Source organism: Molossus molossus, unplaced genomic scaffold (genome assembly GCF_014108415.1).
Source record: "Molossus molossus isolate mMolMol1 unplaced genomic scaffold, mMolMol1.p scaffold_m16_p_13, whole genome shotgun sequence".
Classification (NCBI taxonomy): Eukaryota; Metazoa; Chordata; class Mammalia; order Chiroptera; family Molossidae; genus Molossus; species Molossus molossus.
In genome coordinates this window covers 81869243-81886928 of record NW_023425348.1, presented here as the reverse complement: position 1 = coordinate 81886928, position 17686 = coordinate 81869243, and the positions used below count along the sequence as shown (strand labels likewise).

General features: G+C 36.7%; 1 protein-coding gene across 2 annotated transcripts in view; it reads left to right on the top strand.

The window, feature by feature from the left end:
* PHF21A (PHD finger protein 21A) overlaps positions 1-17686 on the top strand; it is a 170709-nt gene that overhangs the window by 45583 nt on the left and 107440 nt on the right. For both annotated transcript variants that reach the window (XM_036259785.1, XM_036259783.1), the window contains one exon: positions 609-674. In XM_036259785.1, coding sequence (XP_036115678.1) covers positions 609-674 — 66 coding nt within the window. The remainder of the gene's footprint in view (positions 1-608; positions 675-17686) is intronic.

The following is a 17686-nucleotide window of genomic DNA, read 5'->3' as shown; positions in this document are numbered from 1 at the left end:
TCATTTAAAATAGTATTCTTTTTCGAAGCCTAGAATTTGAAAACTGAGAAAATGCCCTGGTAGTCACTGTGTTAATTTGAATGATGTAGTATTAAGGCAGTTGCAGCACTGACAGCTTTTCAAATCTGGGCTAAAATAACAAATGTGCTCTACTAAATAAGGGAGAGGGCAAGTAGAAACAAACCTCTTATCTTTATTGATAATGCCGTTAAGCAGGCAGTGTATGCGTACTTACAACTCCCATTTTCCTGCTTTTGTCTGATTAGTGGAGCTTTAGGTTTTCTGTCAACTGATACTTTTGGTAAAGAATAACAATATTTTTAGTAGAAAGGTGTGCTGTTTTACAGATGCTAAAATATAAAACTTCTTATAATATAAAACATTTGCAAAGGAGTTGCCCCTGTTCTAGTGTAAGGATCCTACATTTAGGATCCATGCATTAGGTAGTTAGTGGTAATGTGACTACACTTTAACGCATGACGAATTTGATTGGCTAAATGCTTAAGGTTGCTTCATCATTTGTAATGCAATATGCATAAAGTCTTCTTGCTACTATTCTGTTAACAAATGAAATATCTTTCTCACAGATATTTTTTCTTTCCAATCAGAATGCTGATTTAAAGAAACAGCTTCATGAACTCCAAGCCAAAATCACAGCTTTGAGTGAGAAACAGGTAGGGGAAAAGGGCGGGGGGCATATTTTTAACATTGTGTTCTAAAGATATGTCTGCTTGAGGCTTCTAGGAGAACTGCTATTTTTCCTCATGTGTGAAAATAAGTGTGGGCAGCCAGACTCAGTTTTAATTTTGTTTGAGCTCTGTTTATCTATTTTTATTTTTGGTTGAAATCAGTCTCTAGAGTATCCCATGAGAGTGTATGTTACTGGCAAATATCTAAAAGCAGTGTGGCAAGCTGCTGTTAATTGTGTTAATTAAACTCTATATTTTACCCGTAGGGGAAAGAGGTAAAGAAGGTTAGTGGGAATATGTGATAGAGAATCTTGTAGCTGCTGGATGTGCCTTGTTACCTGTTCTAAAGGTTTGAAATGACATTTAACTAATATGAGAGACGGTTGTAAATAGATCGCTATAAATGTAGGTCCCCTATTTTGATTATTGTTATACCTTTATGTTTATTTTTATTAGCTGTCGACCTATTATGTGGAAAACTTTGGTTGAATCTTGTTAGATTTGTTCTATGTAGGGCAAGAGAAGAGCATCTTGCTTTTTTCCAAGGACATCTGGAAAGTATTTTTTGGAATTTCTTGTACAATGATCTCTACTTCACCAGTTCAGGCAGCTCCTGCCACCAGGTGGAGTGTGACAATTGATACAGCTATAAGTAAATGTCTGTGGTAATCTGACAAATCGTTGTTTTCTTGTTCCTTCCCCACGACCCTTCCTCTGGTTAAAAGCATTTTTCTATCTTGGAGAAGGTAAAAGTGTGAACCAAAATGATTAGTTGATTTGCAATTGATAATTAATGCTAATGATACCTCATTGAAGATTTTTGACTGAACAGTTCTCAGTAATTGATTTTGTTGTTTTTTAAACTTTTATTCAGTGAAACAATAGCAATGAGAGTAATTTATTCCTAGACACTTTTTTTTACTGTGTTTGTATGTTGTATTGTGTTTTCACTTAAGGGGAGAAATAAAGTTTAAGAACTATATGGAATAGATATGAGTTGTTAATGTTTCAAAATAGAATCTCTTTCCAAGCTGAGTGAACAACTGCTTTTTTTCTCCTCGCTCCTGTTTTAAGCTACTACATTTCTTCATCTTTTCCAGAGATGGGAGGTGTTTTAGATTAGGGAATTGCCAAACTAAAATTGGGAGGAGGTGGCATGGTGGAGAACATTTTTTAAGGAAAAATATAAACAGAGTTTATTAGTATGCATTTGGCTCTGATAGTGAGTCAGTTCTCTGAAGTCAAAATGATGTGTGTTAGTGAAAGTGTTCTAGCTTTAGAATTCTGTTAGAGCTGAGCCTCCTTACAGTTTCAGGGTTAGTTTGACAAGATGCCAATATATGAGTCATTTGCTGAAAAATTCACGTGTTCTACCAGGGAGAGAAGGTGAGAACTGATTAGTGGAGTAGGGGAGGGGGATGCTGTCACAAAGTTAAGACAACCTAAGGCTACATTTGAGGAAAATGGGGGAATTAGAAAGAATTTACATTTATCTAAAATTTTTGTTTGTGAGCACTGATATAAAGATTTAGTTTATTTCTGTAACTGTTTCTTTTTTTCCTACTAGGGACCTAGCTTAATAGAAAATTACAATCATTTATGTTCAGCAAGATATTTTATCAAGTGGCAGACTCTGTCATCTGAACTAAGCTTGGATTTTAGAAACTAGAATTTAAAAAAATGGGTTTAGCATCAGTAAAGAGAACTAAAGTCAGAAACTGAAATGTAATTTTGCAATTTTTTTTTCACCCGAGGACATTTTTTCATTTTTTGTTCAGATAGAGTGGGAGGGAGAGAGTGGAAGAGAAAGAGAGAGAGAAACATCGACGTGAAAGGGACACATTGAGTGGTCACCACCCACACGACCCAACCAGGGCCGGGGACACACTGCAACCGAGGTACGTGCCCTTAGTGGGAACAGAACCCGGGTTTCTCTGGACCGTAGGCCAACACTCTAACCGCTGAGCCAAACTGGCCAGGGCTAATCTTGCAATTTTTATTTGCTTAACTATTATTAAAACAGTCTTTTTGATAGAACAGAAAATGTATAGTTATTTAGGTAGGACAGTACTTGAAGGAAACACAGCTATAAAGTTCAAAAGCTCGTCCTTCCTCAGACTTATTTCCAACATGAAACATTGATATTTAGTTTAAAATAGTATTAATTTAGAGCAAGCTCCTAATGCTGAATGCCCAGCTTTTTGTTTTTTCTCCTCATAAGATCCACTTAGCCTCTGGGAAAACCATAATGATTTTCCTTCAACTTTAATAACTAAAATCTGAATTACCTTACTTACATGACTAATATTTTAATTTAACATTAAATTTTTTTCATTGTGAGAAAAATTTTAAATAAGGATAGTTCAAAGAATGTTGTATTCCAGAATTAACAGTGATTAACCCTTTGTCATTGTTTTTTTTCCAATCTTTGTCTATATCCATTTTTCTATACTCATTTTTTCTATATCTACTTGAAAACATAATTATGCAATAGATGCATACATTCTCTTACTTTGCTTTATTAAAAAACAGACTGCCATAGCCGGTTTGGCTCAGTGGTTAGAGCATCGGCCTGTGGTCCAGAGAGACCCGGGTTTGGTTCCTGCTAAGGGCGCGTACCTCGGTTGCAGTTTGTCCCCGGTCCTGGTTGGTTGTGCAGGTGGCAGCCACTCGATGTGTCCCTTTCACGTTGATGTTTCTTTCTCTCTCTCTCCCCCTCCCACTCTATCTGAACAAAAAATGGAAAAATATCCTCGGGTGAGGATAAAAAAAAAAAAGACTATTGCAGGTAGTCATTAATTCCTACAGTACACACTTATTAGTTTTTATTTGTTATTGCTACTGCAATCTTTGATACTTATTCAATTTCTTTCTCAAGACATTATGAAATGGGTTGCTAGTTTGGGAAAATATGGTCTTTAGGGAGCATCCTTCATGGCTAAAACTCAATGAATTTCACTGAATTCTTGGTTAGAAAGATTCCAGTGTATCCCAACTATAACTTAAGGTTTCTGAATAGAAACTTTCCATGACAGATTTTGAAGTCAACTTCTCGACCCACAGGGTCAGGTTGACAGCTTTCAACTCAGGAAATCCTCAGACTTGATTGGCTACAGAAAAATGTTATATAGTCACTAAAAATCATGGTTTCAAAAATGTTTTCATGACCTAGGACAGTGCTTATGACAAAATAAGTGAAAAAGCATATGTAACTTAATATGCATTACAGTCCCCTTTTTGAGTGTGTTGTAGGTATATATGTGTATAAGTGTGTAAATGTGTATAAAAGAGTATCTGTGTAAAGTATTGTTGGAAGGTGATGAATTTGCAGGTAGTTCGTTTTTTCTTTATACTCTTATGTGTATTTGCTAAATTCTCCACAATGAATATGTTTCCTTTATAATCAGAAATAGACAAGAAATATTAAAAAAAAATTTAACACCAAACATGTCTGTTTCAGGGATAGTTAGCATTTAAAAGTCTAATGACATTCTCCTCATGGTATATGAACCACTCTAATCAGAGAATCCAACTATTTTAAACACTAGTAATACTGAAATATGCAAGCAATTATTAATTTATTTAACATCGTTTATTCTCATTCTGCATTCCTCCCTCCTCATTTTTGATGCATATGTGGTCTTTTGTTTGTCAGAGTAGAGATTATGGTGCTGGAAGCCAAAGCACTTGGTCGTTTTGTGCTCTGCTTTCATTCTCATTCATCATAGAAATAATCATAACATCCCAAAGTATGTTGCTTGACCCTGTGATGGTGATTCAGGCTTAAGCCATAGTAGTTGCATTTTTTTCTTTCCCCTGCCTCAAACAGTTTGCCACCCCACCTGCCTTCACCTGGTGCAGTTCTGGCCAGGCATCAGTAGCAGCTTAAAGGTTACTTTCTCTGAGGACCTATCTCTGAAACCCCTTCCTCCTGTCAAAATCAACTGTTTCTCTTATAATCTCTCATTGAATCTTTCATTTTTCCTTAATAGCTCTGCCATTTAGGATTAGGTTCAGCTGTGAATGTCTAAAAACTCAAAGTGAAAATGGCTTAAACAGGGTAGACTCTTATTTCCTTCTCATGTTAAAAGCACTGTAGGTGGACTGTGGCTGGTGACAGTGGTTCTACAGTGTCAGGGAACCCAGGCTCCTCCTATTCTGTTGCCCTGCCATTCTCAGTGTGAAGCTTCCACATCATAGTCCAAAATAGCTACTCCATCTGGTAGAAAGGGGGGAAAGCAACAAGGAGCAAGCTCTTTATTTTTAAGGATGTTTACTGGAAGTTGCGTGGGCCACTTCCAATTAGATCCTATTGGTCAGAACTTGGTCAACTAGGAGTAAAGAAGGTCAGAAGTATAATCTATTCCAAGTGGCCATCAACAAATAAAACTCAGGGACTCTAATACTGAGTAAGAAGGGGGAACATACTAGGGATAATTAGTAATTTTTGCCACAATGGCTTATTACAATTTGTAATTACATGTATGTGACTTTTTAAAAATATGTGTCTTCCTTACTAGACTGTGATTTTCAGGAAGTCAGGGAACATATTTGTCTTACTTTATTCTGAGTATAGTACTTAGTATAATATTAAGTATAAGATAATATTCAGCACAGAAAAATATTTGTATTTCTTAAATGAATTATTTTATCCACCTGATCTTTTTCTCTGCTTGTAGATAATTTTTAAAAACAATGCATCTTGTTTTTTATGCTTTTTAAATTTAAAGTATGAAAATCTTACATTTTTTAATGTTCTTTAAAAACATGGTATTTAATAGCTTCAAATATTTAATGGTCTGGCTAGATCATAATTTATTTAACTATTCCTCTATTAGTTGATGATAGGGTATTTCCAGTTTTGCACTAATGTAAATATTGCTATGATAAACACCTTTGTATGTGAATCTGTTTCTTTGTGATTGCCTGAGGATAAATTCTTAGGTGTAAGATTACTGGGTGTAGTGGTCAGCTGTTGTCATAATGATATCAGAGAACTGCACAAGTGGAATTTCTCCATCACTAGTGGGAGTGGAGTTCTTGGGGGCACTGCTGGAATAAGCATTTCTGGAGGTCCCCAATGGAGAATGAGATGTGGTAAAAAGCTTTATTTGCATGTAGTTATATCCCTCGGTTTGCAAAGTTCCATAGTGGAGCCAGAAGCAAAGCCAATGTCTAGAGTTTTTGTTTCATGGTGGAGCTCGGTCTGATGTAGCACTAGGTTAATTCTAGTCCATTGTGTGTGGGGTCTACATGGCTATAAGCCATGTAGGCATATGCAGGGGTGCATGCCCTCACCAACAGGAGAGCCTACAGTGGTATCAGTAACAGTTCTGTGTAACAAACCAGTGTTTTTATTAAGAGACTTATAGCACTAAGTGTTTATTTTCCAATTGGGTCTATAGATCACCTGAAATTCTTCTGATCTAGGCTGGACTTGGCCAGCCATATCTACTTCAGTTTGTGGGTTGGCTGGTCCTACCTCCACACTGCAGGTTGGATTAGATCCACCCCTAATGTTTTCATTCTGAGACCTAGCATGAAGGGGCAGCAGCTCCCAGGGGCATACTTATTTCATGGCTTATAACCTGAATGCAAGAAACAGGCAAAACTCCCAAAACACATTTTAAGCCTCTGCTGGTCAAACAAATCAGGTAGGTGGCCAAGCCTTAGGCCAAGACAAAGTGTGTACATGTGTAAGTTTATAACAGAGATTATGAGGAATTGAGAATAATAATCCATTGATCACCTTTGGTCAAGGGTATAAAAAAAACTTTCATTGTATTGAAAAAAAAATTTTACTAACTATTTCCAGAAAAGGCTGGTATCAGATTAACAGCATATATGGGAGTACCCAGTTTTCCCCAGGAAATACCCTGTGGGGGAAAAAGAACACTTTGATCATTGAAAGATGGATTAATATGTATCTGATGCTTTCTGGAGGTATATTTTTCATACCATATGTCCATGCTACAAATATTTCATAGTACTCTACAGAATTACCTTTTGGTTTTAGGTTTTGTTTTTCTTTCACTTTCTCTTCTATTTTTATTATTCCTTTTCTCTTCATAGTCTTTGGTCTTTACTACTGGTTTACTTTTCTGATCCTTTGTTAAAAAATTATAGTCTTTATTCCTTACATAATGCATAACCTTATATAAGATTAAATACTGTTCTGGATTTGATAAGTAGTTGCCATTTATGGAATCATTCTTATTTGAAATATGAACATATTTTAGTAAAATGGACTCTGAAGCCTTTGGGAGAGAAGTTTCTGTTCCTACCATAATTAATTATGTTTCTGATGCATAGAACAATATAATTTAGGCTAAGTAAGTGACTGGGTGTGTGGGGACACTGAGAGTTTGATCCTGTTCCTGACCCTGTAACAGAGTTGTTGATAGATTTTGAGTTATTAAATAATTTATATGTCTGTTTTTCTATTTATGGAATGTTGGGTAATGTTTTTTAGGAGTTAGTGAACATGTATCTATTGAGTCCACTAAATATTTTTGGAGGTAAGTTCTGTTTAAATGGAAATTGTTGGTTTTAGTCATGGTGGCTAACTTTATCTCCTATGTAACACCTTCATCTTACATGTAAAGTACTACTCTTTTAAGAAGCTTAGAACATTTCACATTTAACTCAGTCATGAGGACAACATTGTAATACATAAACTGGGACATGGACTGTTTGTGACGTAGCCATGATTATATAATTAATCAGTCTAGTCGTATTCAGGACTAGAATCCAGATCACTGTGCTTTTCATTTATTTTTATTTAGTAAATTCTTAAACTGCTCTGTGGACCCTTATCTATCAAATATTTTTTAAATAGGACATTAGACACAATAATTACATTGCCTTTAGGCTTCATTGCCTTGGAGTCAAGTAAGTAAATTAGTTCTTGTAGTCTAAATAATGGTAACCAGATGCATGATTATCTCTAGACTGATACCAATAACCATAGAATATTAATTACCCTCTCTCATTCACAGCCAAACTAGGGTGATTGGCATATCACATCAGAATTTAGAATTGTTATTTTCTTAGAGATCCTTGAATTGTGATGGGAATCTGACCCCATCTTGATTCAAAGCTCAGAAGTTCCCTAGGATTTAGTTGGTTCATCCCTTCTCTACAATATTTATGTGAAACCACTGGTGCAGTTGATTTCCATGGAATGTTTATTTCATTTTTTTAAATCTAGAGTGAAATTTCCCACACTATTTCACATACCAAAACCCCCAACTAAAGACAAGGTAGGCAAAAGTAACCATTGGAAGTCCTCTATGAACGTCTGTCATAAAACCTTCTGAAGACACACACTTTTCTTACTCTGATTTTTGTTTGTCCTAGATGTGAGTTCATCAGATGAAACAATGTTTGCAAGTTATCAGAATACTGCCCCTGCGCCTCATCTGCTGCTAATAGCTGATAAAATTATATATGACTTTTTACATTTCCAGTATTCCTTTTTTATTCTCTCCTTCCCTTTTTACTTGCTTGATTATCTTTGTCACTTATGAAACATTTTATAGCTATCACTTCTGAGGAGAGATTGATTAGTTCTCTGAAGATAGAAAGACTAGTATGATTTTCTAGAGCAGGGATCAGCAAACTATGGCCTGCATGTGGACAAATCTGGCCTGCCGACTGTTTCTGTCAATAAAGTTATTGAAACACAACCACAGTTTTCATGTACATATTGTCAGTGGCTGTTTTTCTACAGCCAACAGCAGAATTGAGCAGTTGTGACAAAAACCTGCCTACATATAGAAAAAGTTTGCCAACTCTTATTCTAGAGAAATTTAACCAGAGAGGCATTTGACTCAAAGGTGTCAGGCACAGTATGACAGTGTAGGACAGGAGTGAGTACCACACTGAAAACAGGGCATACAATTAGCCCTTGAGCTATGTGAGGGTTAGGGGTGCCGACACCCTATGTAGTAAAAAAATCCACATATAACTTTTGACTCCTCAAAATCTTAACTGCTAAGAGCCTATTATTACTTTGTTAATAAACAGTTGATGAACACATATTTTTATGTTTTATGTATTATATACTGTATTCTTATAATAAAGTAAGCTGGAGAAAAATGTTATTAAAGTATCATAAAGAAGATACATTTACAATATTGTATATATATATTAAAGAAAATATGCACATAAGTGAATTTCTGGCCCACACAGTTTAAAACCATGTTGTTTAAGGGTCTAGAGCAGGGATCAGCAAACTACACTCAGTAAGGAGAAGGCCCTCTTGTATACATGCCGGCCCCACAGTTTTCAATTCATATTTAGTACCTCATTTTTTTTTTTTAATCCTCCCCAGAGGACATTTTTCCATTTTTTGTTCAGATAGAGTGAGAGGGGGAGAGAGGAAGAGAGAGAGAAACATCGATGTGAAAGGGACACATCGAATGGCTGCCTCCTGCATGACTCCAACCAGGGCGGTGGACGAACTGCAATCGAGGTACGTGCCCTTAGCGGGAACCGAACCCTGGTCTCTCTGGACCGCAGGCTGACGCTCTAACTGTTGAGCCAAACTGGCCAGGGCAGTACCTCATTTTTTTGAAAGCCTCTTTTACTTTGGATTCTTTTTCTCTTTCCCTCTTGCTCCCTCTCTCTCATAAATTTAGTGAGGCATAATTAATGTTAAATAAACATACTTTTTAAAAAGAGTTTAATTTTGATGGGGTAAAATCATCACCACAATCAAGATAATGAACATACTTACCACTTCTCAAAGTTCTTTTGTGCCCCTTGGTAATCTCTCTCTTCTAACCCCCTTACCCAGTCCTGTTCCAGGCAGACATTGGTCTACTTTTTGTCACTATAGATTAAGTTTATGTATTTTAGAATTTTAATAAATGGAGTCACACAGTATGTACTCTTTGGATTGGTTCTAGATTTTAGCTAAGAAATAAAGCTACCATGAACTTTCATATATAAATCGTTGTGTGGAGATATGCTTTTATTTCTCTTAGGTAAATACCGAGGTGTGGCTGGGTGGTATGGTGGGTGTGTTTTTAACTTTTAAAGAAGATGGTAAGTCCGGCCGGTGTGGCTCAGTGGTTGAGTTTCAACCCATGCACCAAGAGGTCGCCAGTTCGATTCCTGGTCAGGACACATGCCCATGTTGTGGGCCCCATCTCCAGTGAGGGGCATGCAGGAGGCAGCCATCCATGTTCTCTCTCATCGATGTTTCTATCTCTCTTCTTCTCCCTCTCTCTCTAAAATCAATAAAGGAAAAAAAAATTAACAAAAAAAAAGAAGAAGAAACTGGTAAAAGGTTTCCAAAGTGGTTGTCCCATTATGTGTTCCCACCAGCAGTGTATGAGAGTTCTAGTTGTTCCACATCCTTAGCCATTCCTTTTTTTTTTTTTTTCTTTATTGATTTTAGAGAGAGAGAGGAAGGGAGAGGGAGAGATAGAAACATTGATGAGAGAGGATATTGATTGGCTGCCTCCTGCCTGCCTCCCACTGTGGATTTGGCCCATAATCTGGGCATGTGCCCTAACCAGGAATCAAGCCGGTGACCTCTTGGTACGTGGGTTGATGCTCAACTACTGAGCCACACTGGCTGGGCTCCTTAGCCATTCTTAAATATGAGTGTAACGGTCAAGAATCACAGATATTTAAGGGAAACCACTAACATGAAAAGCAAAATGCACCCAGAGACTTAGAAGGGATAGTTCAAAAGAACTATAACTTTAGATCCTTAGATCAATAAGAGAACATATTGAATCTATGAAACAAGAACAGGATGCTAGGAATAGAGGAACATTTAGAAAACAGAATTCTTTTTAAAAAATTTTATTGAATTTATTGGGGTGACATTGGTTAACAAAATTATGTAGGTTTCAGGTGTCTAATTCTATACAAAATTCTTGATAATAAAAAATAAAAGTTTTAGAAGATGAAATTGAGCAGTCTCTCAGTTCATCGAAGAAATAAAGGGATGGACAGTAGAAGAGAAAAATTTTAGAGGATCAATTCAGAAGGTCTAATGTTGGACCAATAGAAATTCTAAGAGAACAGAAATGGAGAAGAGAAAATTATCTAATAACTAATATGTTTCTCAGAACTGAAGAGCATACATTCCAGATTAATAGAATTTACTGAGTACCTACAACTATGAACGAAAAAACACCCACACCCACATACCAAGGCATATCATTGTGAAACTGCTGAACAACAGGAATAGAAGATCCTAAAGGCTTCCTCAGAGGGAAAAAACAAACAAACAGTTGAGAACAAGGATTGGGAATCAGATGGCATTGGACTTCTCAGCAGCAACACAGTAAGCTAGAATTAAGTGGAATGATGCTTTTGAAATTCTGAAAAACAGTAATTTCCAATGTAGAATTCTATACCTAATTCAACTTTTGATCAAGTCTGAGGGTAGCTTAGAGACATCTATGGATGTGGGCGTCCAGGGTCACAAAACGTATTACCAACACACCCTTTTTGAGGAAGCTACAGGAGGATATTCTCTGTCAAAACAAGAAAATAAGCCAGTAAAGATGAAGACATGGATCCAGAAAACAGGGGAATCTAATACAAAAGAGAGATGAAGAAAATCCCCTGTTCGAAGAGGGAAAAACCTAGACGACTGTTGTGTAGTAGGTTTAGAGAACAACCAGTTTACCTTGAACAGGAGGATGGAGGTATCTAGGAAAGATATAGCCAAGAAAAAAAATGGGCTGATAGATTATATGATGTGGTTTTTTTTTTTATCTTCACCTGAGGACATTTTTCCATTTTTTGTTCAGGTAGAGTGGGAGGGAGAGAGAGGAACAGAGAAAGAGAGAGAAACATCGATGTGAAAGGAACACATCGAGTGGCTGCCACCCACACAACCGACCAGGGCCGGGGACAAACTGCAACCGAGGTACGCGCCCTTAGCGGGAACCGAACCCGGGTCTCTCAGGACCGCAGGCTGACGCTCTAACCGCTGAGCCAAACCGGCCAGGGCTATATACGATGTGTTTTGAACCATTATTTAGAGATGCTTTATAACTTTTTTGGAAGTATGGGGAAGAATTAATGGTGGGAATATAGAAAACTAGGCAAATGACAAAGCAAAGCATTTTTAGTTCCAGGAATAATAAAATAAACAAGAATGTAAGTGTAATCATAATATACTAATTGTCTCACAAAATAATGTTATTTACATTGATTCTGTTACTACAAATCTTATTAAATATGGATTTAACGAAAAGTTGTGATGTGATTGTAATGGTCATGGGGGTGGGAGGAGGGAAGGTAATATAAGAACTAAATTTCAGTTATCTGTAGTAGAAATTCAGTGAGTAAGTTTTAAAGTGAAAAATCAAGAAATCACAATGAGCCCTAGCTGGTTTGGCTCAGTTAGAGCGTTGGCCTGCGGAACAGAGAGTCCTGGGTTCGGTTCCTGCCAAGGGCAAGAACCTCAATTGCAGTTTGTCCCTGGCCCTGGTTGGGGTTGTGTGGGTGGCAACCAGTTGATCTCACATCGATGTTTCTCTCTCTCTCTTCCTCCCTCTCTCTCTCCTGCTCTGTCTGAAGATAAATGCAAAAAATGTCCTCGGGTGAGGATTAAAAAAAAAAAGAAAAGAAATCACAATGAGTATCTATTTTAAAAGAAGACAAACACCTGAAGAAATCTCTAAAAGAGTTCAAAGTGGTTTTCGGAAAGGCACACAGGATTAGAGAGTTGGAGAGGATTGATACAAGGGACTGCTGTTTTTATTATAAGCTACATGGTAGTATTTTTAAAGATGTGTGTATATACTCAATTAAAAATAGAAGTAAGCCTAGGCCCAGTAGCTCAGTTGCTTAGTACACCATGGTTGCGGGTTCAATCCCTGGTCAGGGCATATATAAGAATCAACCAATGAATGCATAAATAGGTGGAACAACAAATTGATCTCTCTCTCTCTCTCTCTCTCTCTCTCTCTCTCTCTCTCTCTGTGTGTGTGTGTGTGTGTGTGTCTCACAAACACACATACACATCAGTAAAAAATATAACTAAATAGAAAAGTGAAAGTCTGGTCATATTATTAGATAGAATGTTTAGTCTTTGTGGAATTACCCTGGGCTCCTGAAGTTAGGTTACCTGCTCACTAAGTCTTTGGCCTCCCATCTATCCCAGGCTGTGTTAGGGACTCTGCTTGGGTCTTTCTAATTCTCCCTTTTCATTTTTCTTAGTACAAGCCACACAGTAACTCTGAAGTTTGATTAAGACATTCCTTAGGAGTCTACAGGAGAGATGAATGTGTCTTTTTTAGTTGGCTGCTCTTCTCTTTGGGGTGGAGAATAGATTTAGACTTTAGTAATAATAGTAAAACATAATAAAAGCATATTACTACTCATGATTTTAGTCCCATAGGACATAATGTCCCTTCTGCACTTAAACTGGTACCTTCTAGTACCATACTCAAAGCCCAGAAACTGTGTAAACTCCATGAGGCCAGGGACTTTTATTTTGTTCATTTGTGCACGGGCTCTCAGTAAATGAATAAATGAATAAATGACTACTCCCTGAATTATTTAAGTTCCAACAAATGTATATTTTAGAGCCTATTTTGATTAAGTTCAAACTTTATAGGGGATTTGGACATGTAAACAATTATAATAAATTTGAAGTCTGAATATGTATGGCACACAGAAAAGGGAGATTCTCTTGGTGGGGCATTATGGGAGCCTTCGCAATGAGCTGATATCTGAATTGAGTGTTGAAGGATGATTAGGGACTTGTTAGGTGAACAGAGCCCTCACAGGCAGAAAGAACAGCATGTGTAAAAGCACAGTAATAGGTAACAGCAGGGCATATTCAGTGAACAAGTAGTTTAGAATTGCTAGAGCAGAGATTCTGTCAGGTGAAGATCAGAGGACCAGCTTGTATACTTTGAAAACAGCATTTTGTACTATTGTTTTTTGTTTTTTTTTTTACTATTAATGCTAAATATAGTATTAGGAATAGCTACAATTATATAGCACTTTCTATTTGCCAGACACTTCTCTGTGTGCTTTAAATTTACTAACTCATTTAATTCTTAAAGTAACCTTGGGAGATGGGTACTGCTATCCCCATTTTATGGATGTTTCAGGGTTGGGAAGTGGTAGAAGCACCTATAAATCCAGGCCATGTGGCTCAAGGCTGTTTTAAATTAAAACAACATCAAAGAAGAATATGACGTTTACATTTATTTAAAGAGTTAGATGGCTTGCACTTGTTGAGAAATAATTGATTGCATTGTCAAATGAAAGGGAGAGCTGTGGGAGGTTTGTAAATAGGACAAAGCTAGGTCCCAGAGGCCCTCACATACCCATTTCCTTGATTGCCGTTTGTTCTTTCTGCTTTTGTTTCAGTAAAGCTCTATCCCTCTGAACTTTTACAAAATTATAATAATGGCTGGGAGGTAGTCTTTCCTTCCTCCTAAAACCCACCTGCTCAAAAATAGTCTCTTTTGTTTAAAGTCAATGAGTTAAACTTTAATAAATTGTTAATACAATACAGCGTTTTGTTTTTTGTTTTTTCTTTTCCTTTCTTTTGGGCAGACCTGTGAGAGGAGTCTAAACTATTGGCACAGGGGGCCAGTGGCACTGTAGTCTATCATTTCTTTAAATACCTCCCCGCTTATTCTAAAAGTCATGCATGTTCATTTGGAAAATTCAGAAAGGAGAAAAATAAAATTTAACTGTGACATTCTATATTTTAGATAATTTTTTTCTTTTTTCTATGCCATACATTTGTATTAAAAATAGAATTGATTACAATAGCTAAGATCTGGAAACAGCCCAAGTGTCCATCAGTAGACGAATGGATAAAAAAAGCTGTGGTACATATACACAATGGAGTACTATGCAGCTGTAAGAAAGAAAGATCTCTTATCCTTTGAGATGACATGGAAGGACCTGGAAAGTATTGTCCTAAGCGAAACAAGCCAAACAGAGAAAGACAAGTATCATGTGATCTCACTTATTTGTGGAATATAATGAACATAACAGTCTGAGGAATGAGGTAGTCCCAGAGACGTGGAAGTGGGGTACAGAATGACAATCCCTAGAAGAGGGAGTGGTGGGGGAGAGATAAACCACAGAACTTATATGCGTTTATGCATGAACAATGGACATGGACAGCAAAGCTGGGGACAGGGCGGGGAGGGAGGGGGGGGAATCAGTGGGGGGAAAAGGAGAAACATCGGTAACAAAAATAAATTAATTAATTAAATTTTTAAAAAATCCAGCCATAATTAAACTAGAAAAAAAAAATAGAATTGAGATTGGTGTTACACTTATTATTTTTGAGATACTTATTTTTATATATCTTGAGCATTTCTCCCATTTTTAAATATTCTTCAAGAATATTAGTTTTTAGTGGTTTGATAGTATCCTATCATATGGATAATAGAGTTTATTATTTTTAGACATTTGGATTGTTCCCCGTTTTTTACTATTTTATGCCTAGTTCTGCAGTATACATCCTTGGATATAAATTATTTGGACAATAATTTTGATTATTTCCTGGAAGTAGAAAATGACAGGATCCAGAGTAAATAAATGTTTTTTAACATGTTTTTGTGAAGACTTGTTTGTTGTGTGTAAAGGACTCTAACTCAAACTGGCTTAAGCATAAAGGAGAATCGATTGGAACCATATTAGGACATCTCAAGAACCCAGAGGCGGCTTTTGGGACTGGAACTGGAAAGTCTCTGTCTCTTGTGTCTCTTTGTCCTTCTCTGCATCTGTTTCATTCCCCCTCTCTGCAGACTGTCTTTCTCAGTTTTTCTGTACACATGGCAGGCAGCAGGCTTCTGGCTACTGCACAGTTCCTAAATTTATATCTTTTCTACTCAAGAGACCATCCCAGACTCACTGGCTTGTTCTCTTTGGCCAGGGGACCATGTCACTAGTACAGACATGGCTAGATTAGGGAGCGCCTCTTAGAGAAAAGGATTTGTGAGTTAGACAGATATCTACCAAAATTTCTGAAACCTTATATTATTATCTGCTTGCTCTCTAGAAAGGTTGTGTCCATTTTTAGGGTCATTTTTGTAAAAGATAAGCTTTTTAACATGCTGGATGGAATTCTACCTTGAATGTAAACAAAAAGTTTTAATGATCAATTTATTTGGCAAGTATTTATTGAGTACATAGAGTTTTAGAGGAAAATTCCCCTAAGAATCATATTTTCATACTTTTCTGCCCTGAGTTGGCTTTCACCTGGAAAATCTGTGTTGCATTTAAACCAGGGTTAGTGGATAGTGCCTTCTCATGAGACCTATCTCAGTTTGGATGGGGCAAACCTCCTTTAAGTGAGCCGGGGCAAACTCTAGAATAGCATGTTGCCTGTTTGTACTTGTGAGACTCTGCTGCTGCTGGAAGTATGGTTTTAGTTGATTATACTTATTTCAGCTTGAGCCATATTACAGATGACATATTTAAAGAGACACCAATTCTCTCTTTTTCTCTCTATTCAGGAAGCAAAACATGGAGAACAAAAAGTGTAAGTTTTCCTATATAATTCAAGAAATTTCATTCTCTTCTACAGTTTCTAAACCAGCCTGGGTTCCATGGGAGAATTAAGCCCTAAAGCTCTTGGCATCATTTATATGTATTGAAATAACATTTCTGTGGATCTAGAATGGTAGTACTAGTAATGTACTGTCCTTGTGATAATTGAAAAAAAATGATCACTGAAATAACTTTTTGTGTTCTGTGGTTCCATGAGGAATCCTGTTTGAGAAAGGATATTCTAAAATGATAGGAAACCCTCTCCTGTAAAGCTCCTAGACACCCAAAGATTGTAGAAGTGTGAGTGTTCAGTGATACAGCAACAGCTTATGTCGTTCTAATATGGGAACCAAAAAGGTCTTGAACATGAATAGTCCACTGGTCATGATGTAGTGAAAAGAATTATTCTCTGTTTTCTTTAACCAAGCACACTATGAAATTGGGGGGAAACCCAGTTATGGTTTTCTTGTAAGCCAAAACAGATTAAATACCAACAATATATTTTTTTGTATGTGCTACCATTCTGGGTTTTTTGTTTTTCTTTTCAGTACTTTGTCTTGATTTTTTTTTACTATGTTTAAAGAAAATAAAGCCAGTTATTATACATATATAAGATATGGCACTTGATTAGTTTTTAAAATAGGCAAGTAAAAAACACATCAGCTCAGCAAAAGGCTAAAAACTACTTGTGCTTGTAAATAATGTAACTGTTTTATGGAACTGAGCCCTGGGGAAAAGGACAGCACATGGTTTGTTTACTAACAGAAAGCACAAGGATTCTGTAGCAGATCTTAATGTTTCTCTGTCTAAAGGTCTTTTAAACAGGGGCATCTATGAAATCTGCATTATATTTTTGCTACTAACTCCTGATTTATTGATTGGGAGAGCCATTATTGGTGAAGTAAACACACAGATTTTAAAAAGTTTCGTGGAAAATAGAAGTGACATGCCCATCTTGAACAAGTTTATATTCCTAGAAATTAACAGTTAACACATTTCTCCACTCTCTTTTTATTATCCTCACCTGAGGACATTTTTATTTGCATTTATCTTCAGATAGAGCAGGAGGGATAGAGGGAGGAAGAGAGAGAAACACATTGAGTGGTTGCCACCCACATGACCCCAACCGGGTCCGGGGACAAACTTCAACCAAGGTATGTGCCCTTAGCTGGAACCAAACCCGGGCAGACGCTCCAACCGCTGAGCCAAACCTACCAGGGCTCTCAACTCTCTTTTTTTAAAAATAGTATGTTAATGAGGACTTGCTTTTTAAAAGTCTTGGTCCTTGTTTAAAATCTTGACTGATACTAGCTGAGACTATTTTTAAAACAATCAAGGTTTACAGATCCTTAAATTTTTTCATTTTGCCGTTGTCATCACCTTTGTATATAACCTAGAAATAATTTGAGTTTCTTTGTCATAGATACTGAAAATACAAAATCTATTTTACTCTCAGAATTTTTTGCCAATGTCCAATGGAATGAAGTTGGAAT